The following is a 26,119-nucleotide window of genomic DNA, read 5'->3' on the forward strand; positions in this document are numbered from 1 at the left end:
CCATATGTCCTTCTAACTTTTCATCAATTCTGGAAAAAAGCAAAGCTCTTGTTAAACGTAATGTGGCCGACCTCTTGAGGTTCACATTTTGACCAGTCTGCTGAATGCGATTTGAATAAGCGAGACGGTCCCAGAAGGCGCCCTTTTAGTGAGAGACTTGCACATGTTTTGTTCACAGTGTGGCATTAAAGTGGCTGGGGAACATGCCGGCTGCAGGATGAAGCTTCTGAGTGCTTGTTGGGTTTGCGGCTGTTCCTGGAGGAATAGTGTCAGAAGTAATGTCTGTGTCTGGTGGTTACTTCACCAAGAGATGGTCCTTTGGTCCTGCTTCTTTCACACAACCTGATCCAATCTGACGGCTTGTTGAAACTGACCCTTGTGTTTAGAAAAACTGCAACTTTCAGCGAGGTATATTTCAAGGATTCTAGAAGTTGAGAAGCAAGATGTCAAAGCTTAAGGAGTGATGTTTAACCTGACAGAGAAAAAAGCCAAAAAGCAGTTGGGTGGAGCATCTGGAGATGGCAGGAGTCTGGAGACCTTAATGGACCCTTGGCCATTGTGGACGCATATGGAGCAAAAAAAGACATAAAGAGAACAATGGCAGCAAAGTTAAATATTAATTGTGTTTTTGAAGCACGAAACAAGCTGTGTAAATGTCATTATACACATTTTACAAGGAAATAGCTTTTCCATGCTGTTGAAAAAGAATGGATCCTGGCAAAGGTGCCTAGGGCGCTTGTGCTCTCTGGGACAACACAGAGCGCTGTCCCTATACACAGTAAACACACACTTAATTTTCAGAGATAATGGAGCAATAATAGCACAGTATATGTGTTTTTCAACTACAGGGAAATACCATCTTGTCCTACGGGTTGATTTTAAATTAAACTAATATATTTCAACTCTTTCCTATTATCTTTATATGACAATCACATTAAAACTGCCTGGGAATTTTTTTACCATGCTTGCCTTATTTATTTTGCTACAAATGCCTTGAAGGCAATTTAGTTTAGTTTTTACACAGACTTGGATGATTTATGAGACATGATGCATGAATGACGAGATATCAAAGTAAATATTCCTATACAAAATTTTTACTGTGAATCAATTACAATTTAGTCGTGATTTTGTCAACATAAGTGCTGCCTTTTGTTGCATAAACATCGTTGCAAGTGTAATGAATAGTGTATTTGCTTAGATCGGATTAATATCAGTTTAGCCAACATGCATGTATGTGGCTGATGTCAGGAATCGGGACGAAAGGCGCGGAACACGAAGGAGGATGCAGATGCAGGTTACAAACAAAAATGACATTTATTTAAATAAATAACATCAAACAAAACACGAGCAAACCAACAGGCAAGTAAAACTGAAACAAAACAGAACACGGAGCACAACTGACAGGTAACAGGCGACGATGAACCGGTGATTGAATGACAGAAAACAAGGGTATAAATACACAGACAATCAAACAAGGAACAGGTGTAATGAGTTAATGTAATCAGTCAATGAAAGTCCAGGTGACAAGGATCAGAGACAAACACAAAACATGACACGGATCAAACCGTGACAGCTGAATGTAAGTGGGACAATTTAACAAGTCAGATAGATATCTGATCAGAGAAAACACATAAAGTGATCAGGTGTAAAAAGGCCCTATAATGTCTGTGTTCAACTTTATTGTAATTTCAACATTGTGTAATTATTTAAAATAATTGCAAGTAAGTCTGTGCCGAAACCACGCCTATTCGCAGGAAAGCTGCTGTCTCTTTTAACTTTCAAATACAGCAACACCTTTGGATGCATACATTATTTTAGGTGCGGGTCCATGCTTGGTGGCTCCAGTGCGTCATTGAGCAACCATTTAGCCAAGCTCAAAATAATCCTGAACACAGAAATTTGAAAAAAACTGTTTAACAATGTAACGCTAGTAATAGCAACAAAAATTATTCATGTGGTCCCAACATAAAATGATTAAGTTAATGTAATTTTTTAAATTTAAGTGGATTGAACATGATAAAATTAGGCTGAGACAAAAAAATCTATTATGTTGCATTAACTTCTTTTATTTATAGACAAGGTGCAAAAATTTTGTGTAACATTTATTCAAAGCTACAGCATCTTCTCAAGTAATACAAATTTTATTACCGTATTATCTTTTTTTAAGGTTGCTTTGATTTTTTTCCAGAAAAACCAAAAATGGTTACTTTAAGAAAGCGCATTGTTGATAATCTCTTGTTGAGAAAGTGACTTCTACCTGTTGACACTTTACGTCTGATTTCTTAAAGCTAGTGGCTTGCCGTTATTGAAAGGCCAATCTGATAAGATCTGCTTTTGGTTAAAAGACAGGAGGCTTCGCTTTTCCTTTTGCGACAACATCATTTGTGGGCTACACAGAAGGGATTGTGTTCACAAGCAACCCGCTGAAGCTCTTTCAATCTGTTTCTTCTAACTTTAATGCACTGCTCATTCAGTAGAAGAGAGTTCAAGCTACAAGTTACAGAAACCAAGCACAAATCTGCCACTATAAGCTGCTGACACTTATTGTCGACCCGATTTAATAGACATGTTTGGTTTTCATAGACACAGACGAAGATTGCCTAGAAGGTTCGCTCAGGCGAGAGTGAGTATTTTAGCCTGTGGCTGTGTGGGCAATGACCGCCACGCACTCAAATATTGAAATGTGCTATATAGGTAGAAAATGTGCAAAATGAGAAGAAATTAAGGGGGAAAGAGCAAACAGAGTCCCACGCTAATTGACTACCTGGTGCTCTGAGGAACAATATGAGACTGAACGACAGTTTTAAATTACTGCCAACAGAATGCAGAAAGAAAATAAGACTTTAATAGTGCAATACTAAATTATCATCAAGTAGCTGGACTTAGATCTTCTAGCAGCGAAGTGGTCATTATTTAAATTTCATTTTAGGGAACCTAAAGAGAGACATAAAACGAGTGGTGACAGGTGACTTCTTTTTGAAGGTGCAAGAGGCAAAGCTTATCAATTAGCATGTCATGTGTGTGGCTCGTCATGTCAAAATATGTGTTCGGCGTGTCATGTGAACATATGTGCATCCCGTGTCATGTCAAAATACATGTCTGCGGCTGACCCTTAAAAGGGGTTTATGATAAAAAAGACGCTTGCGTTTGCCAGATACTCGCTTAATCTCATGTGTAATCAGTTTAGTGTTAAAGCAACACTAAGGGCGCACTCACACTATCCAAACCGCGCTCGGGCGCGTTTGACCCCCAAAGCCTGGTTTGTTTGACAAGTGTGATCGCTCTGTTCCGCGCCCGGGCGCGGATTGGTTAATCGCGCCACGGCCGGGTTGCAGAGGTGGGCCGGAGCGCGGTTCACTTGGGCTCAGGCGCGGAAGGCTGTGGTGTGAGCGCATTCGCGCGATTCAAAAGGTGAAGACGTCAGCTGCGCGACCACTCACCTTCATCTGCCGCCGTAAAAACCTTTTGATGCGCGCTGCGGGGTTACGTGAATGTCCGAGCTGCACACGTGACAGATCAACTAAGCAATATGATGACATGTGAGAAGGCTGTCTGTAATCGCGCAACAAACGACTCCGAATAAAAAACACAGACTTATCATTACGGTGGGTTCCAGTGTTAAGAGAGAGCTTTACTTCCTGCTTTTTTCAAAACAATCGCATTTTAATGACGAAAGCGCGCCCGGACTCGGATCGATAAAAAAGTACAGTGTGAGTGCGTGCACCTGGGGGAGTAGGGAGGGGTGACAATCGCGCTGGGGCATGGTTTGGTTTGGTTTGGTTTGGATAATGTGAGTGCGCCCTAAAGAGTTTATGCTCTTTGCTCCCCCTACAGGTTGGAAGCAAAATTGTCCATTACCACTGTCGTAAATAATTTAGCCTACTGCAGCAAAGCTGGCTCTGATTGGATTGTAACTTGCCGTAAAGCAAGTTTTTGTAGTTTTCACTCGAACTACAGGACCGCGACCCGACGGTTGGGAACTTCTTTTGTGTGGTTTCGGCCGATAGAGGCCTGCAAAGCGAATGTGAAAGTGCCGTTCACCCTGTTTCGAGTGGATGAACGACTTTTTGGGAAACGTTATTTTAAGGTAAAAAAACTCTTTGGTGTTGCTTTAAAGGAGACTTTTTTAAGATGTCAAATAAATCTTTGGTGTCCCCAGAGTATGTATACCCCACAGATAATTTATTAAAAAGTGTTAATATTGCCACTTTGTAGGTTTGAGCAAAAATGTGCCGTTTTTGGGTGTGACCTTTTAAATGCAAATGAGCTGATCACTGCACTAAATGGCAGCAGCGTGGTTGGATAGTGCAGATTAAGGGGCGGTATTATCCCCTTCTGACATCACAAGGGGAGCCAAACTTCAATGACCTAGTTTTTCACATGCTTGCAGAGAATGGTTGCCAAAACTAAGTTACTGGGTTGTTCTTTTACACATTTTCTAGGTTGATAGAAGCACTGGGGACCCAATTATAGCACTTAAACATGAAAAAAGTCAGATTTGCATGATATGCCTCCTTTAAGTTAGTGTCTTGCGAGTAATTTGTAAACGTGAGTGTCTCTTGTGTGCAGAAAGCACATATTTTGGCATGATGCACATATTTGACCGAACACATATTTTGACATGATGAGCCACACACAAACACATATTTTGAATTCGCGCTCCTCAGAGAGAAGTTGAAATCAAGTATTATTTTGCAGTATGCTACAAAAAAGCCCTTATTTAAAAGTTATGTAACATTTAATAACATACTACTAATAGTACTAATATGCATAATTTAATGTTTAGTTCTGATAAACTCAGGTGAAAACCTTTTGAACAGAATCCTTTCAGTTACGCATAACATCTCACATAAACATCCCCAGCGAGAGCCTTGCAATATATGCCTGATATGATGAAAGGCAAAGTGGAAGCTCTTGTATATCATATAACCTGGCATTTCAATCTAGCATGTCATCTGGCAAAATAACATAATGAACACATTGATACAGCTCAATGCCTACTGAGAGGCAATTTTGCCGCAGTTTCTTTCATAAAATAGAGGTGAGCGACCTCCCTCAAGCGCAAGTCTGTATACCGACTCATTTCTGTATTTATCATCATCGTGGCGACATGGGGCACACAGTGGTTAATTTCTTTGCAATTTGGCTCTGCGGTTGCCAGACAACCCAAACAGCCGGTATACAAAATTATTTTCACAATAAACCATCCCTTGGTACAAGGTTCAAAACCATGTTCCATGGTTGAAACCTGTTCCACTTTCTACGTCTTTGCCGATAAGACGAAGTTGCTCCGTGCATAATCCGAGGAGTACACAGCAGAAATAGGTGGTAAGCCTTGTGGTATGACTAGACGTTCCATCAGGGGACTTTGATATTTACCAGGCCTCTTGTAAACACGGAAAACAAGCACATTTGAAATTGGTGTGTTTGGGAAAAACAAATCAATCTGAAATGCAGCGGCAACACAGGCAAACTATCGCTGAAATTGCTTTATGATGGAATGTGACCTTCTGAACCCCGGGAAACAAAAGTGGAGGGAAACCAGAACTGATGAATCTGCAATGCGGCTGCGTGTGGGTCACAAGCTTGAACCGGTCTGGTAGATAATCAGGTAAACTGAATCGTGAAGCGCAATATAAATTCTGAACACATCGCACCGGTTCACACACAGTTAAGAAAGATATGGCGCATGTGTGCAGGTGGAAAGGGGCTTATATAATTACACACTCACATCTGCCCACCCACGCCAAATAAACGTATATTCTTCATTTTCTTCTAGAGCTGACTGATTACATCTAATATGCTACTGGTTTAGCAGAATCAGCCCATAGCACACATTGAGTTGGTTTAGAAGCAATGAACTTTATTGGAAAACACCAACTTTGATTTTACTTGTGTGTCAAGTTAGCAAGAACATTTATTGTGGTTTATATACACTGTTCATTTTTTAACAATGCTTTAACTGCGCAATAAAGACCTTATGGAATTTAAAGGGATAGTGAAAAGTCTGTCATCATTTACTCAGCAAGCAATAACTGTCCCAATACAGTCTGACTTTGAGTAACCCATGTCTCTGCTGAACACAAAGAAAGATGTTTGGAGCAATGTTTGCAACCAAACAGTTCTGGAACACCATTGACTTCCATAGTATTGTCCCCCACTATAGAAGTGAATGGTATTCCAAAATGACTTGATTACGAACATTCCTACAAAAACAACTTGAGGTTGAGTAAATGATGAGAGAATTTTGTCAGCTATCCCTTTAACGCTGCGTTCACACCAGCCGCTGTAGAGGCGTTAAGCGTGAGTAATTTCAATGTTAAGTCAATGTGAAGACGCTTTGACGTGCGTCTGGAGGTCTTGGGGTGCGAATGAGGCGTTTAGCGCAGCACGGTACACGTGATTCCGCCTCATTCGCGCTTCTAGTTTGTGCAAATGTTGCGAATTGAACGTTGTCGCGGGAAATGCGCAAGTTGAAAAATTTTACCTAGGAGCTTGCTCTAGTAGTGACATGATTACAGGAAGCGAGTGGAGTCGCAGAAGCCCCTCGCATGACGTGAATTTTCGTGTGAATGTCTCGATGACTAGAATGTCATGCACAGCTTTTACGCGCGAATGAAGCGAGTCGAGTAAATGATAAAATAATTTTGTCAGCTATCCCTTTTATGCTGCGTTCACACCAGCCACAGTGGAGGCGTTAAGCGAGAGTGATTTCAATGTTAAGTCAATGTAAAGGCGCTTTGAAGCGCGTCTGGAGGTCTTGCGGCACGAATGAGGCGTTTAGCGCAGCGCAACACATGCGATTACACCTCATTTGCACGTCTAGTTTGTGCAAATGTTGCGAATTGAACGTTGTCGTGGGAAATGCGCAAGTTGAAAAATTGGAACTTTGACGGAAAAACGTGCCACGTTAACAAATTAGGAGCTTGCTCTAGTAGTGACATGATTACAGGAAGCTAGCGGAGTCGCAGAAGCCCCTCGCATGACGCTAATTTCCAGATGAATGTCTCGATGACTAGAATTTCATGTGTGGCTTTTACGCGTGAATGAAGCAAGTCGAGTAAATGATGAGAGAATTTTGTCAGCTATCCCTTTAATGCTGCGTTCACACCAGCCGCGGTAGAGACGTTAAGCGCGAGAAATTTTAATGTTAAGTCAATGTGAAGACGCGTTGACCCGGCAACTGGAGGTCTTGCTGCGCGAATGGCGAATTTAGTGCTGTGTGGTAGACGCAATTCCGCCTCATTGGCGAGTCTAGCTTGCGTGAATTGCGAATTGAGCATTGCCGCGAGAAATGCGCAAGTTGAATAATGTGATCTTTGGTGGAAAAACGCGCCACGTTAACCAATCAGGAGCTTGCTCTAGTAGTTACATGATTACAGGAAGTGAGTGGAGTCGCAGAAACCCCTCCCATTATGTGAATTTTCGTGTGAATGTCTCAATGACTAGAATTTCACGTGCAAATGAAGCGAGTCGAGTAAATGATGAAAGAATTTTGTCAGCTATCCCTTTAATGCAGCGTTCCCACCAGCCACGGTAGAGGGGTTGAGCGTGAGTGATTTCGATTTTAAGTCAATGTGAAGACTCGTTGACACACGTCTGGAGGTCTCGCGGCACCAAATTAGCCGTTTAGCACGGCATGTGAGATGCGATTCCGCCCTTATTCACACGTCTAGTTTACGCAAATGCCGCAAATTGAGCGTTGACGCAGGAAACGCGCGAGTTGAAAAATGTGAACTTTGGCGGAAAAACACGTCGCATTAACCAATCAAAAGTTGCTTTAGTAGTGACGTGATTACAGGCAGCGAGAAGCCCCTCCCATGACATGAATTTCCGTGTGAATGTCTCGATGACTAGAATTTCACGCACAGCTTTTACGCGCGAATGAAGCGTGTTAATTCAAAATGTTTAAGCGGCAAACCAGACGCAGTAAACGCGAATTTGACGCCTCAAACGCAGCCGGTGTGAACCCACAGTAAGACATTACCAAAGCTGCTAAAAATGTGTATTGTAAAAAACTGCTATACTAATATTACAACTGAGTCAGAATGATAACTCAGATAAACAGACCGGCATACAGACAATGAGACAGACAGATAGATAATCTTGCCATTTGCACATTTCTCACAATTACTCATAAGGTCCTTATGAAGCACTAGGACAGATTAAGCTTTTTACCCCAAAATAATCAGTGGAAATCCTTTTGTTATCCTTTAACTCCTAAATTAAAAGCAAACTGCTTAATGCCGGCAAGAGATGAGATTTCGCCTTTCTAAACCCCTCGGGGAGCCTGACACAAAACCAAAGTCACGGCTACCCGAGCCCATTGTCAGATGACAGAATATTAAAGGGAGCAATATTGACATTTTCCATAAGCTTGATAGGCATAAAGTTCACTCTAACTGCATTGTAACCCAATTATACTGATTAGAGGAGAGCTGCGCACCTCTCTCTGTGGACTGCATAGAGAGAGGAGAGGAGGAGACAGAGGCGAGGTCTGTTATATAAGGATAAAGGTGGGAGAGAGAGAGAGAGGGTGGGGGGATGATTTCTATCTTTTGGGAGCATGATACAGACATTGCAAAAAAAGTAAAAACAGTACCCTGCTGGGTGAAGCATTAGGAACGCAACAATACAAAGTGAACTGGCTAAAAGCTTTGTTTAATGCTCAAAACAAAAGCGGGTATGTCTGAAACACAGTGTTTGTCTTTTCTTTGTATCATTTATTGACTGTTTTCAGCAGAATGATCTGTCTGGTTGCTTTGAAATGCATGCTGCAGTCCTCCATTTCAAAAGCATACAGTTTGGCAATTGTTTTTCTGAACAAGACTTGACTAAACAAAACACAGAGTTGCATGATGACCTGACCGTGTAGAGGACTGTGCTATGTACTTATGTCTGCCCACCAGTGCTTTTCTGTTCTACAGCCAACTCTGGTCTAGTTTAGGTAAATAAAAACATGTAATAAAACATTTCTGTATACAAACAGAATCTTCCTTTAAAGATGCTGTGTGTAGGTTTTAGCGGCATCTAGTGGCGAGGTAGAGAATTACAATCCACTGCTCACCCCTCTCTTTCAAAGCACATACTGTAGAAAAGCTACGGTAGCTGCCACAAGACAAACATGACGTCGTCTAAGAAAACATAGTGACGAAATGCTTTATAGGAGAATAATGTATGTAGCCCAAGAGATGCATTGCATTTTGTCGCAATGCGCATGTGCTGGACGTCTGTGTACACGTACGAGTCAAATAAACTATACTTTGCAAGGCTGTGCGTTCGGCCAAGCCTATATTATTAAAATACCAATAGAGTTTGTTATTTTCATTTTTATTTTATTACAAGACACAATATAACATATTTAAGCATATTAAAGTGTTTTTTTACTGTTTTAAAACATGAATTTATAATGTTCATTAGTGGAACTAAAGGTTGGATTAAACTTGAAACGCACATGATCGTTGTCATCAGTGAGGCGACCAATCACGTTAAGCTGTTACGTCATCACAACTCCGTGCAGCCGCTCTGGAGAGGCTGCACCGGCTGAGCTAGCCGGCTACTCTCGAAACGCTCTCGCTGTACTTAAAAACCATATGACACAGTCACGTGCCTGCAGCGCCAGCTGAAGTCAGACAAAATTACTAACCGGAATGCACTGCTTCAAGTCAGCCACCGATCGGTCTGCGCAGCCCCGCATGAAGTCGAACACACCTACTGATTAGCTTGCTCAGGTGTGTTTGATTAATGTTGGAGCAAAACTGCCCACAAGGGTAGGATTTGAGGAACCCTAGAAGAACCACTTTTTGGTTCCTCAAAGAACCATTCGGTCAAAAAAGAACCTTTATTAATAAAGAAACTTTTGTGAAACAGAAAGGTTATTTGGATCTTAAAGGGATAGTTGACCCAAAAATAACAATTTTGTTATCATTTACTCACTCTTATGTTAGTACAAACCTGTATAAATTTCTTTGTTCTGATAAACAAGAAAGAAGATATTTTGAGCAATGTTTGTAACCAAACCGTTCCATTCACTTCCATAGTATTCTTTATTACTACTATAGAAGTGAATGGGGATCAAGATTGGTTTGATTACAAACATTCCTCAACATATCTTCCTTTGTGTTCATCATGTATACAGGTTTGTAACAACATGAGAGTAAGAAAATGATGACAAAATTTTCATTTTTGGGTGAACTATCCCTTTAAATGTTCTTTATGGAACTTTTATGGCATCATAAAGCACCTTTATTTTTAAGAGTGTAGACCGCAGGCTTACATTTTCTCCAGATGGAACACTGCTTTAGTTACTTTTATCTCTTTTACAGCAGAAATTGTCATTTTGCTCTCTTGTGAAATTGTATCTCAATGCACAGTGTTTGAGCTCCATTTTTTGGTAGGGCAAACATGGCAGGTTATCATATTTGCTCCAAGTGCAAAGTTGGCAATATGATTTGTCCTGTTTCTAAAGTAGTTAAGAACGGTACATTTTGTGCAAGTTTTAGGATTTTCTTTCTTTCCATCAGCAACATGGATCTTTATTCTCCCCAGATGAAAGAAAATGTACATACGGTAGCTTTGCTTTTTATCTCCTTTACAATAAAAACGACCATTTTCTCTTTTAAGAAACTGTGACTTAATAAAAATCATTTTTTGTTAGACACACTTAAGCGTTTGCTTATGCAAGAGCACTTTGAATCCCCGATCCGCAGTTAACACACAGTACATGTACTGTTAGTGTGTCTTTGGCGCAGGTGAGTTTTGAACAAGATGTTAAAGTCCATTTCGATATATAAAAATCTCACGCAGTGCTTTAATCATGATGAGATTTCTGCTAATGTATCTCTCTGGCATTTGTAATAGAAGCACTGAAGCCAAATGCATTAAAAATGTACAAGACATGGCCCGCAAGATATAGCTTGCAACAAGGAACCTTTAAAAAGAAAGTTTTAATATCTATGCTAATGATAAACCCTCCATAGTGAGGAGGCAATGAAACAAATGGTGAAAAATGAAACGTTCATAAAAGTTTTGCCAGCAAGATCAACATATTGAACAGCTTTTACAGCTGCAATTAAACTTTAGAATACATTATGAATTGCAAATGGTATGACTGATGGTTTCACATGAATAATTGATAAGGCGATTCTACTTTCATAAAGCATTGTCATCTTCTACTGTGAATCATGTGACTGGTCCTCAACTCCCGCCAGCACAATATTTATCAATCTGTGCCTTCAGACATGATGAATATGTACCAGCCTGATTATCAGCAATCTGGCACATCGTTTTCAAGTGGTAAACAGTCTATTTAGATCAAGAAATATGTGTTTGTGCATTAGCGTTAACTATAAATATATTCAAAGTTCTTCATTTTGACTGCATGACCCTTCAGTTATGATCACTATGTAATGTAACACATTTGTATTATGACTTGACAAGAATGTAGTATTTCGTGGGTATTTTTTTATTTTTCTGAGCAGCGCTTAAGGTTACATAAGATTTCCTATCCTACTACTGTAAGGGTCAACATAATGCTGTAAATTTATTGGGGTATGTGTAACAAAAAATCGATAAGCATCCATGATAGTGTTTCACTCTTACAAGGTGCTTCATTTAATATTTGTCTTTTTTATCAGGTATGTTGAGTTTTAGAAACATGCACAGTATAAAGTATTAAATCTCATACAAAATTGAAACTTTGCTTATATGTTAACACTATAGTTAAGCAATTAAGTTTAAGTTTACAGCAAGTACAAATTCGAAAAAATGCTCTGCGGTCTTTGAATTGAAAAAAGCATAATGTGATCAGATAACGTAACACTTATTGCAACCCATTGAACAGGCTTGACTCAACTCATAAACGTCACCCGCCTATGATTAATAGCACTGTAAGAGGAAGATTGGATCGTGCAAAAGACTTTGCCATGCTAAAGATTAATCTTAAGGAATAGATTAAAGTAGGCAAGCAGGAAAATAGTTGGCTTACTCTCAATGGTTCTGCCTTGGCTTCAGATGTGTTTCTCCTTGAAAAGATTGGTGAGGTCAAACAAACATATTGAAGAAAGTTTAAAAGTTTAAAGTGTGCAATTTCTGCATAGATTGTATCACTAAACCGAAGAGCAAAAATACTTTTCCTCAAAAATGTTTTATTGGTTGAAAAACACATTTAAAGGCGCAGTGTGTAACTTTTAAAAGGTTCTCTTGACATAAATGCAATATAATATACATAACTATATTATCAGTGGTATATTTAAGGGGAGGTGTAATGCTATTTCATGTATTCTGACTTATTAACACAGATTAAGAGTTGTAGTCCTCATGCTAAACATAAGCAAAGTGTCAAAAAAGCAGTTGAGCTTGTAACAGAGTATTTCTAAGTCAAACTCACGCCTCCTTTTTCCTACAAGTTTTGGAAAGTTTTTTTCAAATGGGGGTATCCGTTACGACTGATTGACCCCATATTCCTTTTATGGGCCTTTACCCCCAGAAAAGCACGCCGGCCCTGCACGTCAAGTGAGAGCGAGAACGCACATTAGCATTGCTCCGTCGAGTAGAACTCACCGGTATCACTGCACAGCACGCGACAATTTTGTTTTAGCAAGATAGTTCAACAAAAGAAGTGTGTTTTTGGATGTAAGGAGAAGAAAACCTTATTTAGCTTTCCCTGTCGTAAGACAACAGTGGATGCAGTTCGTTTTTACCGGGCAGCAACGTAATTGCGAATGAGTTTGTTTGTTCCCTGGCTGTATTTCGGAGAGGACTGCTTTACAAACAAGGCTCAGTTTGTCGCCAGATTGTCCACTTTTTTACAACTATTGGAGCGATCATAACTGTAAAAGACCCCGTTTAGGAGTCACAACCACAGGCGTAAGTTAACACAGTCTCACCCCATGTCGTCAATATTTGACGACACTTGACCATTCGTCAATATGTGACGCGGAGGGTATACCTTTCGCGTCATTTTTTGACGAACTGGGGACTTCAATACTATTACGTCCGTTGCATTCTCTTCTCCTATTTTCTTACCATTTTCGCGTCGGTTTAGGGTTAGATTACGCAAAATTAAACAGTGTACGCGAAATTAAACAGTGTACGCGAAATAAAAACGGTTGTCACCTGGCGTTGGGGTTAGAAACAGTTGTCACCTGGCGTTGGGGTTAGAGTTAGGTTTGGGTAGGGATGTCATTATGTAAATCTAACCCTAAACCGACGCGAAAATGGTAAGAAAATAGGAGAAGAGAATGCAACGGACGTAATAGTATTGAAGTCCCCAGTTCGTCAAAAAATGACGCGAAAGGGATACCCTCCGCATCACATATTGACGAATGGTCAAGTGTCATCAAATATTGACGACATGGGGTGAGACTGGGTTGCGTAAGTAAATCAAAAACTCACGTGTTTTGTTTGCAATCGCGCATACATGCATGCAATGTAAACAACACCAACAACAGCACTTTGTACTGCATTTACAACATTTACACCTTTTAAAACGGGTAAATGCAGTTAAAAACTGGATTATGTTGCTTTTTTATTAAAATAGCAGATAAACAAGCATACCTGCTGTAATCGTTGCTGCTATTGCTCCTGTTCGTCTATTACTGACTAAGTGTCCGATTCTGGATCATATTTATAATGTAAGGCTGGTTATTTAAAAAAAAGTTTTTTTTAAAGTTTGATTTCCATCTATGTTGGCTGTAAATCCAAAAGTAGTATCCAAAGCTACTTTAAGTACTCGTAACTCTTCAGCTCCGCCTACCGCACGCCTTCAAGTGTTCGACCTTTTACGCCAAAAATCGGAAAGTCTGTTCTTTCTTTAATGAATCTGACAAAACGAAAGACTCTTTGGACATATGAATGATGAAATACTACTCTATATATAAGCAAGATTAACATTAGATTGGCAAAAACGTCTTGTGTTATGTCAGCTTTAAGACCTTACATAATGAACTGTATTGTTTTATTCAGGGCTTTGAACCAGATTTTTCCCCAATTCCAACTTTCACCCTATTTAAATTTGCATATTAATCCATATTGCACAGAAATCTTGTCAAAGAACGAAAAACGATTCTGTTCCGGAACATATATTTTTTGAAAGTTTCTAGATATATTTCTGTTCCATGGAAAACATCAAAAATTTCTGGTTTTTGTTTACGTTCAATGAACCAGTGAAAAGCCTTGGTTTTATTACCTTAAAATGAGCCATTTTTACCTACATACACCGCTGGTCCCCATATGGAAGTCGCCACCATGTTTCTACAGTAGCCCTAAATGCACAAACTGTTCTATAGAGTGAGTTTTGTCACTACGTTGTCTCAGACGATGACGTGTTTGTCCTGTGGTGGCTACCGTAGCTGCACTATGTGTTTCGAAAGGGAGGGGTGAGCTGTGGATTGAGAGGTTGGTTATAATTCACAGTCTCACTGCTAGATGTCACTAATAATCTACACACTGGACCTTTAAAGGAACAGTATGTAGGATTGTGGCCAAAACTGGTACTGCGTTGTGAGTGATATAAGTATTTGAAATGAAAATTATTTCTTAATGTCTAGTGACATATCAGGGCCATTTTATGATTAATTTATATACATTTCTTACATACTGTTCCTTTAACTATTAGTTGAGCCATTGTTGCTGTGTTAGGCTGGTTTGATAAAGCAACAGATTTATTGTTTACATGTTCTGGAAAAACCAACATACAAAAATGGTTTATATGTTGTCTTAGCATATGAAGGTAGAACATTTAATAATGTATGATGTAGGGAATCTTAAAGGAACAGTATGTAGGATTGTGGCCAAAACTGGTACTGCAATCACACAACTGGTGGCCAATACACAAAATGACAACATAAAGATCAGTTGAGGGCTGCAACTCCACTTTTTAAATGACAATATCCTGGCCAGACCACTGTTGTCAGTGATATACTATAAGTATTTAAAATGAAAATGATTTCTAAATGTCTAGTGACATCTCAGGGCCATTTTATGACTAATTGATATAAATTTCTTACATACTGTTCCTTTAACAATAAATGTGGGTGTGACATTATTATGTAACCTGTGGAGAACCCTGGTTCCTGGAGGGCCACTGTCCTGCAGAGTTTAGTTCCAACCCTAATCAAACACATCTGAATTTAATTTCCAAGTGATTCTGAAGACTTTAATTAGATTTTTCAGGTGTGTTTAATTAGGGTTGGAACTAAACTCTGCAGGACAGTGCCCCTCCAGGACCAGGGTTCCCCACCCTTGGTATAGAGGGAGATTAGGTTGCACTGTTATGATGTCACCTTCTTTTTCTAACTCCTGTGCTTTTTGTTGGTAACAAGGTCCATTTGTTGTCATTTAAAAAGGACATATGTTTTTCTTATGCAATACAGAATCAATAGTTGTGATGAATGGTAGTGTGGGTTGAGGCCTGAGTTACAGTCAAGCCATTTTGATTAATTCATTGCCTGCCTGCCTGCCCTGAAGTCAAAGTTCTAGTTTTTAATCCAAATTTAAAAATATCCTCTGTTCCTTGTGGCTTTTCACATTTTTCTCTATTTAAATCTGTTTTAGGACCTAGTGAGCTGTATCACATCTACAGTAAATACTGTATGTTGAATTCCAGACAACTTAAAAGTAACCACTGTAACAGCGCTTAAGTGAAGTCTGTCGATCAGCCATGTTTTAATGTCAATTCTAATAAGCAGTGACTAACTTAATATATTTTTGGTAACACTTACAATAAGTAAAGTTTGTATAAGTAAAGTTTGTATCCACTGTACTTCCAGCACTGAAATTGCCCATAAAATAAATAAAGTAATATTATGAATCTTTCTCAACAGTGTTCATTATTTAGTTAAATCTAAGTTTATTATCAATATTTCAATTGCATTATGCATTATGGAAATTTTTCCACAAAGATGCATACAATGCCGTCCAAGAAAGAAGGTATCCTGAGTAATAGCAGTCTTTATAGGCAGCACACTAGGTTTACAACAAGCCAGCTTTCAATTGAAGGATGCAGCCTTGTTTGGACCTAATCCTTGATCTCCAAAACTTATTAGCTGTCTGGCACTGGACATTCCATCACCAAATAAAAATAATGTGGGGACACAACAACCTGATTCAGGGAAAGGAAAAGAGCCGAACACAAACAGCCATGATAAATGCAGTTATTATTTTTTTCAATTAATGTGAAAAATGACCGCTGACCCCTCCTGCCCGAAGAAAAGTCTACCACAATTGCAAACCCCCTGAAATTTCTCCATTGTGATAATTGCTATTTTGTTTATGCCCCTGCATTCTGATATGCATGGCTAACTTCCAATTGATGTCGTCTCAGGCCCCTCTATCTCCGTCCGAGGAACGTTTTATTGCTGGAGACTCGCATTCTGACATCGGTGAGCAAGATACATCGAGAGATACTATCAAGAAACACTGAAACATGACAATGGTGGCACTAAATCACTCCAAATGCTTTCAGCAGGAGCCAGCCAAGCAAAATGATGTAGGCAAGTGTAAAGGAAGGTTGGCGTTGTAAACAGCTCCTCTTCAGGGTTTATTAGCTCTGGGCCCAAAGTAAACTGTGGACCGAAATGGAAACGTGACCCCTTTAGTACACTTCTTGTGTGTTTCCAAGGAGACGGCAGGGATCAATTACTTATCGTAATCAGGCTCGACTCGGCTAAGCAAAGAAAGTGACTAGTCATACTGGATTAGACCACACATACGGTTGGGGCATGTTTGACCTTCCCTCAATTCTTATTGAAGCGCAAAAACATCAACGTAATCTTTCTTTGGGATTAGCTCTATGTCCGTGTGGCGTGCTCTTTTAATTCAAGAGAAAGTTTGAATGAATGAAAACAGCCGACAACGTACCAACACACCTTGGCAGAGGTGCGCTCCACATGCGCCGACCCCCTCCCAGGCAAATGATTTCTGGTGCTCCCTCCAGACGGTAGCCCATACTGCAGGAGAAGGTCAGGGTGTCTCCGATACCAAAGCTGTAGCCGTTACGACGACCAAACTGTGGCACTCCTGGATCTTCACATGGCTCCAGATTGTACTCTGAGAAAGTCATTTATTATCCAGCTTTATTATTTTTAGTAGCCAACAGACAAAACAAACAATAAATATAGTAAAACAATACCAAAAAAGTGCCACTACTGTCCCACTAGAGTCATCTTTGGTACCTGAAAATGTAATGTTGAACCCTTCATATGAGATGGAGAAATCCGATATGAATCGGAGCTGGGCCTTGAAGTTGCCATAGAGACCAGCATTGATGGGTGAGGGCAGTTCAGAGCCTGTGAGACGGGCCAGCGGCTGAACAAAACTCCCATTCTCAGTGATGAGCAGGTAGTCGTGATGATCCTCCAGGTGGAAGGTGTTGAAGGCAAACTGAACCCCTGTTGAGAAAACAAAACCAATGACTACTTGTGGACCAGACAGTAATTCCGGTTCAAGGTTCTAGTTAACCCTCTTAATCTGGTGAGACGGGAAGATAAAAAAGAATAAAACAGGAATGATAAGGAACATAAGGTCAACCTCATTATTTAAGTGACTGAGGCAGGGCTAAGGGGGGGCAACCGGGAACATTGTCCCAAGGCCCATTATGGTATAGCTGACTCATACTCAATGAATTAAACAACATCACTGGCCTGGGGTCACGTAGAACAGAAAACGTCTTGAAATTGACCCTTATTTTTGCCATGGTGTTGGAGAGAGAAAAATGTATTTTAGCTCCATCTGAACTGAACTGCCAAAGATAATGGCCTTCAGAACTGATATGCTATAGCAGCCATGGGAAATTAAAATTCAGAGGAACTGTCATTATTCTGAATTCAAAGGCTGGGTAATGATATTTCAGAGTAGGGCATCTACAAGTGCCTAAATCTGTATTCATGACAGTCTGTACCTGAGGCTCACTTTAGCAAGACTATGTGATAGACCCTCGCAAGTTTGCTTTTTAAACAATTGTCAATTCTTCGATATTTGGTCAGTCACAATGAATGCTTAAGTAATTCTACAAGGTTAAAATATACTGATTGTTGACTCACCCTTTCCATGGCTGACCTCCACAGTCCAGGTGCAGTTCAGAGAGCTGGGGTAGACCTCAGGGTATCCAGGAGACAGGATGGTGCCTCCTGGTCCTCGAACGTCACCCCCACAGAGTGCTACGGGACAGATGAGGCAAGGTAATTAGTTATACAAAGGAGGTCCGTTGAAGTTCTGTTTAAAGCTGTATGTCATAGTCCAAGACATCTTAATGTACTTTCAAGGGGCGTGCACACCAAAGCTTTTTTTATGCGGTTGAAAATGCCCGTAGGACAGTTTTAGGGGGCGTGCACACCAAAGCTTTTACGCCCGCGGCCGGCGCATGTTTTCAATTGATTCCAATCGTAATTCAGCACTTTTCAAATAAGCCAGCAGCTATTTTTTTCGCACTGAAAACCAGCGCTGAATTTTCTGGAAGTGTCGAAAGAAATTCAACTTTTGGTGAAAAGCGCCGCTCGTCAATGTCAGTTCTCACACGGCCGTCCAATCACAGTGGAGGAGGGGTGGGACAAGTATCACAACAACCAAGCACTCACAGCTCAAGTATCACAGCTACCAAAGTGCTCGGCTTGGGTTGTTGTGACCACAAATGCTAACTCCCTGAAATTTCTCCATTGTGATAATTGCTATTTTGTTTATGCCCCTGCATTCTGATATGCATGGCTAACTTCCAATTGATGTTGTGTCAGGGCCTTTTCTATCTCCGTCCGAGGAACGTTTTATTGCTGAAGACTCGCATTCTGACATCGGTGAGCAAGATGAAAGCGCTCGGCTCGGGTTGTTGTGATATTTGTCACTTCCCTCCTCCACTGTGATTGGACGGCCGTGTGAGAGCTGACATTGACGAGCTGAGCTTTTCATCCAAAGTTTAATATTCTTTAACTCTCAGCGCCGAGCGTGGAAAATCAGTCGAAAAACCAGTTGCTGGCTTTTTTGAAAAAAAAAAAAACGGCATGCTTCCATTGAAAACAATTGAAAAAGTATGTCGGCCGCAAAAGCATTGGTGTGCATGCCCCCAAAAGGAATATTCCACTTTCATAAAAAATCCTGATAAATTACTCACCCCCATGTCATCCAAGATGTTTATGTCTATCTTTGTTGAGTCAAGAAGAAATTAAGTTGATTGAGGAGAACATTCCAGGATTTTTCTCCATATAATGGACTTTACTGAACTTTAACATTTTCAATGCAGTTTTAAAGTGCTCTAAACAATCCCAACCACGGCATTATAAGGGTCTTATCTAGCAAAATGTTCGCAATTTTCGCAAAAAAAAAAAAAAAAACGTACTTCTAAACTACAACTTTTCATCTTGCACTAGTTGTGTGACGTGCCAGTGTAACCTAACGTATTACATAATCACGTCGAAAGGTCACACATGACATATGCCAAACTACCGCCCCAGTATTTACAAATGTAGAGAAAGAGGACCGTTCAGACATTGTTGTATGTGTAATTATATCTTTGTGTCAGTTTATTGTTTAAAATGATGTGCGCTTCACATTTGTAATGCATGACCTTTCGACATAATTATGTAATACGTAAGGTCTCATTGGCGTGTCAAGTGCTAGTTGTGGTTTAAAACTACTTTTTTTTGCAAAAATGATGAACATTTTGCTAGATAAGACCCTTATGCCTTGGTTGGGATCGTTTAGAGCCCTTTGAAGCTGCGTTGAACTGCAATTTTAAACTGCATTAAACCTGTAATCTGTTAAGGTCCACTAAAGTCCACTATATAGAGAAAAATCCTGTAAGGTTTTCCTAAAAAAACGTAATTTCTTCTCGACTGAACAAAGAAAGACATGAACATCTTGGCTGACATGGGTGTGAGTAAATTAGTGGGATTTTTTAATGAAAGTGGAGTATTCAGTATAATTCAGTTGTAGATAACATTGCTTTTAAGTCATGTAAAATTATATCTTGAGAATGGTGATTGGCTGATGGTTACACATTAATGTGCATAGCCCTCAGCATCAATCTATTTAAATGCACAAATCTCCAAAAACTAAAAGCTGGGTTGATTCAACCAGTGGTTGGGGAAAATATGGACAAACCCAACAATTGGGTAATGTTGGGATGTTTCAATTCATGGTTTAGTCAAATATGGAAATGTTTAAAGTAAATTTAAACCAAGAGCTGGGTGGGTTAAAGCAATACAGTATTTTTAGTCTTTCAGCTCATAATTTTTTACCAAAATGGCATTTTAAGACTCACCTCACAGCTCTTTCAAATGGTTATACTGTATAGTTTCATACAATACAAATGATTGATTTTATCCTGCACCTTCTACCTAAGACTGCAGCGTAACCAGGTGCGTGTCTCTAACACACGGCACACTTAGAAACCACACAAGTGTGATGACAGTGTGCACAGTAAAAAGTGCCCCTGGATGTCTAATCTCTGGCGAGCATCAGTTCCTATCAGTAGCAACAGCCTTCACAACAAATTACCTCTCAGAATCCCGCTCAGCAACGGACTAATGGCCTTGCATTGAATCACATTGTTTTACTTTAGCTGCTTTAGAAAGTAAAGAGAAGAAACGTAATCAAATAGCTGAAGGACAGGCACCCTAAAAAGCTTTGACGTACAAGCACTTAGGTAACATCTTTAATATTGCTTCAACGGGAGGTTTCACCAGTTTAGCATGTCCCACTTTACTTACACAGTATATTAATCTTGCTTCATCAATAACTCTAAGCCTTTTTGAAATGCACTGTAAATTGATACGTCAGCATTATCCTTTACGAATGGCTGGCTGTATACTTATCAGTAAAGCTTCACTGCTTTTTTACAGCTTTAAATGCCTAAAGAGACCAACCATCACAGGTGGGCAGTGGGTGGCTCCACCAGTGGTTCTTCTCACAGACCAGCGGCTCTTCGTGGCTGAGGCGGTAGCCTGAGTCACAGCCGAAGGACACAGTGGAGCCAATCGAGAAGTCCTGGCCGTAACGGACTCCGTTGACTGGGATTCCCGGATCCAGGCAGGAATAAGCATCTACCGTTACGCCTGGAAAGAACGAGATAGTTTACAAAAAACAATTACTTGTGCATACTTGTGCAGGCGTGGATTAAAGGAACAGGTTGACATTTTTGAGATAACAATCAGTATGAAATAAATTATGTTATGCAGTCGAAAATACATAAGAGTGAGTAAATCAAGACAGAATTGTTATTTTCAGGCATAAAACTTTAATCCAGTGCAGTGTTTTAATCATTCACTAAACAGTCCATCCAGAAAAACGCAGTTTTTGTGATTGTTGTGGGCAAAAATCCTTGAACTTGTGGCACGTTTTCTTAAAAATGCGATGGAATATTTGGGATATTTATGCAATATTATGCAATGAAATTGAGCTAACTTGCAAAAATCGCAGGAATTTGCAAAAACTGTCTGCAGCTTTTGCAGCTTTTCAGTGATGTTCACGTGGCGCCAGTGTGCGTATACTCATAGAAAACAACGTGTTCAATTTTTTAGAAGGCGCTGAGCGGCCGGTGTGCGACCCCCTTTAGGCCCAATCCCATTTCTCTGTCTTACCCCTTAGTTTTGCACGTTCACGTAAATGTGCAAAACTAAGGGATAGGGGCAGTGTTGGGGAAAGTTACTTTTAAAAGTATTGCATTCAAATATTAAATTACTTCCCAAAAAAGTAACTAATTGCGTTACTTAGTTAGTTTCAATGGAAAGTAATAAAGTTACTTTTGCGTTATTTTTTCTTACTTGGCTGATGCTTGATCTCTTTCAGGCCCTGCAGGTGTTTTTTTATGACTGAGAAGTTGTGTATTTCCATCGCAAAAATGTAAAGTTCTGGCCTCCCGTCTCCGTTTCAGTTTAATTCAGTATACTATTTTTCTAAAACGAATTATTTCAACTGAAAAGTAACTTGCATTACTTTTTAAAAAAAGTAACTTAAATATTAATGTGTACAAAAATACTAAGCAAGAAAGTCATTTTTTTCAGTGTATGGTGAATTGAAAGACTGTGGAGAGTTTACAGGGGACTTACTCTCATAAAGGATCTTGAAGCCACTATTTGAGCGACTGTTGTCAGTGGTGAAGAGCATGTAGAGGTGGTTAGCGCTGCTGAACAGAAACTGAGGCACCTGGGTGCCGTTGAATGAGCCAATTAGAGGAGAGAGGAGATTGGGCCCGTCGTGAAGCTCCAGGAAATCACAATTCAACTCTGTCTGGAATCTGGGTACAAAAATAAAAGAAAAATTCAGGTCTGCGTAGACAAGGACTCGAGTTTCCCGTTTTATCTTTGTATATTAGAAAATGTATTTGGTTTAAATGTTCTACATATAACAACAAAGAGAAATCTATCTAAATTAATAGTATACCTCTCGAATGTGATTTTGATGGAGCGCCCCGGTTCGGCCTCTATGACCCACTCGCAGTTGAGCGAGTCTTTGTAGTATCCCGGCCATCCAGGAGATAAAATAACTCCACTAGGAGCAGAGAAATGACCTCCACAGGGAGCTGTAGATAGAATACAGATCATTAAGTTAACACAGACTGGAATATGATGCATTTCTTTTAATCAAAATGACAGCATTCTTTGGCTTTTATTAATCTGTTGCCTAAACATTAATTTGTACATTTAAACTTGACATCTAAAATCATTTTTGCACCCAAGTGTCACCAAGCAGCATTGCAAAAATAATGGCACAGTCCCAGAAGTCCCCATTGATGTCTCTAATAAGCGTGGCCTAGATGCTGAAACCAAACAATGTTTTATGCGACAGTGTGGGGAAATCTACTATATCTACAAATGGATAACATTTAGTTTTTTGGCTTTAACTATAATATCTGCGTTGTATGTTGATTAATATTAAAGAACACAATTTCACAACATCTCCTAACAAAGTAGCACAATGGCTGGCAGGCAATACCTTTAGTCTGTCACTCTGTTCCAGTGGCCATATGAATGCTGTTGCATAATTAAAAGCACGCTGAGCCGAGAACAATGGACTGACACAGATTTTAACAGCAGATGACAAGCTGCTCACAAGCACATGTCCCATTAACCCCTGCCAGTGCGACCCACAGGTGACTGTCCATTTCGTTTATAGTCAGACAGAAAACAAGCACAATTGTCCACTTGTTTGGGACTTCATTCAAACAGCCCAAATAATTACCTTCGCACTTTGGGATGGGGCCGCTCCACATCACCTTGCCACTGCTTAGCTCACAGGTAATGGTTTCCGCTCCCTGTGTCTTAATGAAACCATCCTCACAGATGATGGAGATGGAGCTGCCCAGCTGGAAACTGTCACCAAATCGCCTGGCATTCAGAGGAACTCCTGGATCCGGACATTCATTGTGGCCAAATGCTGAAAAAAATAAAGGACAAAGGATGGTACTCTGGAATTGGAAGCTTCAGGGACAGGCAAATTGTGCCCGTATTATCACAGTAGCCATAAAGCATACAAACAGATCCTGATGTGCGAAAGTGTTAAAATTGGTTTTAATTTTTATTTTAATTTCCATTGATTTGTGTTTTGAAGCAGTTTAAAATATAAAATCTGAATGAGTGTTACTGTAGTTCGATTGCTAGAGCATTGGAACAGCACAAAAGTTGTGGGTTTGAAACACAGGGAGCACACATTGATAAAATGTATAGCTTGAACGCACTATAAGTTGCTTTGGATAAAAAACGTCTACCAAATGCATAAATCTAGAAGAGTAGAGTGATGTTGCATACTTTTACGCCACGAGTCCTATCCATACAAATTACACTGCAAATAATGATTTTCAAGAAAAACATTTCTTAGTATTTTTTTCTGGTTTTCAGTAAAAATATCTAAAAATTCTTAAATTAAGATGCTTTTTTTGATAAACACAACTACGGAGCCCTTAAGGGGAACTAGAGCAAAAATTAAATAAAGTTTAGTTTCGCGTGCGCATGTGAAACTATCGCGGGCTCACATGTAACTATTGCATGCTCACATGAAACTTTCGCGTGCGCACGTGAAACTTTCACGCCCACACGTGAAACTTTCGCTTTCACGTGCGCACACTATATTTTCACGTACATGCGTGGAAGTTTCATGTGAGCATGCGAAACTAAACTTAAAAAAAATTCTGCACATATAGGTTTTGCATGAGCACATGAAACTAGATTTTTTTACTGCAATGTCAAACTGCAAAAAAAATATTTTCAAGAAAAAATATTCTTAGTATTTTTGTCTTGTTTTCAGTAAAAATATCAAAAAATTCTTAACCCTTTAACTGGCGCAGCCCTTTTTGAGTGGGGGGTTGGTGAAAAGGTGATATACACCTTTAAATTAATATAACTCTGGCATTTTTTTTTGGTCTAGAAGCCTAATTTTGGTTTTAATTTTGGTAATTTTTGGTTTTAAAGACGACACTTCAACGTTTTTTAGGGAAGTGTCTGGAGGTGAAAATATTATTTTTTTTTAAAGCAGTTTACATTTATTTGTAATAAGTAAAAATTCAATATAGTATAATTTTTAATACATAAAATTGTCAAAAAACTGAGGTTTGTACTGGTTTGCATTGAGGTTTGCTGCATACTTGTGTCACAAATGAATAAATTACAGTTACTGCATTATTATTACTGCTAAAAGGGTTTGAAATATGAAAACTACATTCTTAGACCTTTCCAACAATATATAGTTTTTATAGATTAACATTTACATAGAAAATCTTGAAATAAATCTAGGTGTCCCGCTCACGGGACAGCGCCAATTAACGGGTAAATTAAGATACTTTTTCTTGATGAGCAAAATTTCCCAAGAAATTAAGTCTAGTGTTTAGACCAGAAATATCAAATTTAAGTGATTTTATGCATAAAACAAGCAAAAAAATATTCCAATCGGGTAAGCAAAAAAATCTTGAAAAAATTTCTTAAACACTAAATTCAAGAAAAATTCAAGAAAAAATTGCTTACTCCATTGGCAGATTTTTTTGCTTGTTTTATGCACAAAATCACTTAAATTTGATATTTTTGGTCTAAAACTAGACTAATTTTCTTGGGTCGTTTTGGTCATAAAGAAAAAAACATCTTAATTTAAGAATTTTTAAATATTTTTACTGAAAACAAGACAAAAATACTAAGAATTTTTTTCTTGAAAATCATTTTTTGCAGTGCAACGTAGGGGCTCGGTACAAAACACCGAATAAAATAAGTCTAGTTTTTAGACCAAAAATATCAAATTTAAGTGATTTTGTGTATTTAAAAAATCTGCCAATGGGGTAAGTTTTTCTTAAATTTTTCTTGAATTTGGTGTAGGGAACATAGACAAACAAGACAAAAATACTAAGATTTTTTTCTTGAAAATCATTTTTTGCAGTGTAGGGAACATAATAACTACACAAAAGCCAATTATTTAGCTTTCTGTCCCTTTAAAAATTGATTAAATCCATGTTATTGGAATATTTGTATATTTTAGTTAAAACTAAGACACCACAATGTGTAAAACAAAATAATCCTTTCCTAAAATATAAACAGTTCTAGTGATAAAATCCGTATCACTTTGACAAGTCTGAGTGACACTTCAGCACAAGTGTTGCTCTTCATCTTCACTTTTTGTAGCGCTCACAGGAACGAGGGTTAGTGGTACCTCAATTCCTAAAGACATGTTTCTGCTCTAGGCTTGTTTATTAGTCTCCTTAGTGTTATTGACCTTCCAGTTGTTTTATCATAACTTCATGAAGCATACACAGGGGCTCAAGGCAATCGGCCAGAGAAGCTGTCGTCCTCACGACAGACTAAGTGTCTGATGGATGTTTAGTGACAGGAAAGGCCTACAAGAAGGACATGACGTTTGTCAAAACGAATACAGATTTAACAGCGCTCCATCACACCCCTGACAGCTCTTTACGGACAACGCTTCCACGTCAGTATGTTAAAAGACGTGATATTAGCGTTACGGTAGCACACCTAATATGCATGCAAGCTGATGTCCACTTTAAAGACTTTGATGGATTATCTTGACATTTTACATCTCCTTTAGGAAAGACCAACGAGAAGTCACTGCGCAGATTAAAGTCATGTATGTGCTAATGAGGGGTGGAGGAGAGATTCGGTGAAACTAAGTAAAGCACTCATCAGTTTGCATTAGA

The 26,119-nt window shown here is 39.3% G+C and overlaps 1 protein-coding gene across 1 annotated transcript in view; it reads right to left on the bottom strand.

Annotated features, from left to right (window-relative positions):
- csmd3b (CUB and Sushi multiple domains 3b) overlaps nt 1–26,119 on the bottom strand; it is a 507,791-nt gene that overhangs the window by 160,306 nt on the left and 321,366 nt on the right. The window contains exons 15-21 of the mRNA XM_073858336.1: nt 23,170–23,364; nt 22,372–22,510; nt 22,038–22,225; nt 20,856–21,044; nt 18,042–18,158; nt 17,175–17,390; nt 16,861–17,049 (exon numbers count right to left, since the gene is read on the bottom strand). Coding sequence (XP_073714437.1) covers nt 16,861–17,049; nt 17,175–17,390; nt 18,042–18,158; nt 20,856–21,044; nt 22,038–22,225; nt 22,372–22,510; nt 23,170–23,364 — 1,233 coding nt within the window. The remainder of the gene's footprint in view (nt 1–16,860; nt 17,050–17,174; nt 17,391–18,041; nt 18,159–20,855; nt 21,045–22,037; nt 22,226–22,371; nt 22,511–23,169; nt 23,365–26,119) is intronic.

Source organism: Misgurnus anguillicaudatus, chromosome 20 (assembly GCF_027580225.2).
Source record: "Misgurnus anguillicaudatus chromosome 20, ASM2758022v2, whole genome shotgun sequence".
NCBI classification, from domain to species: Eukaryota; Metazoa; Chordata; class Actinopteri; order Cypriniformes; family Cobitidae; genus Misgurnus; species Misgurnus anguillicaudatus.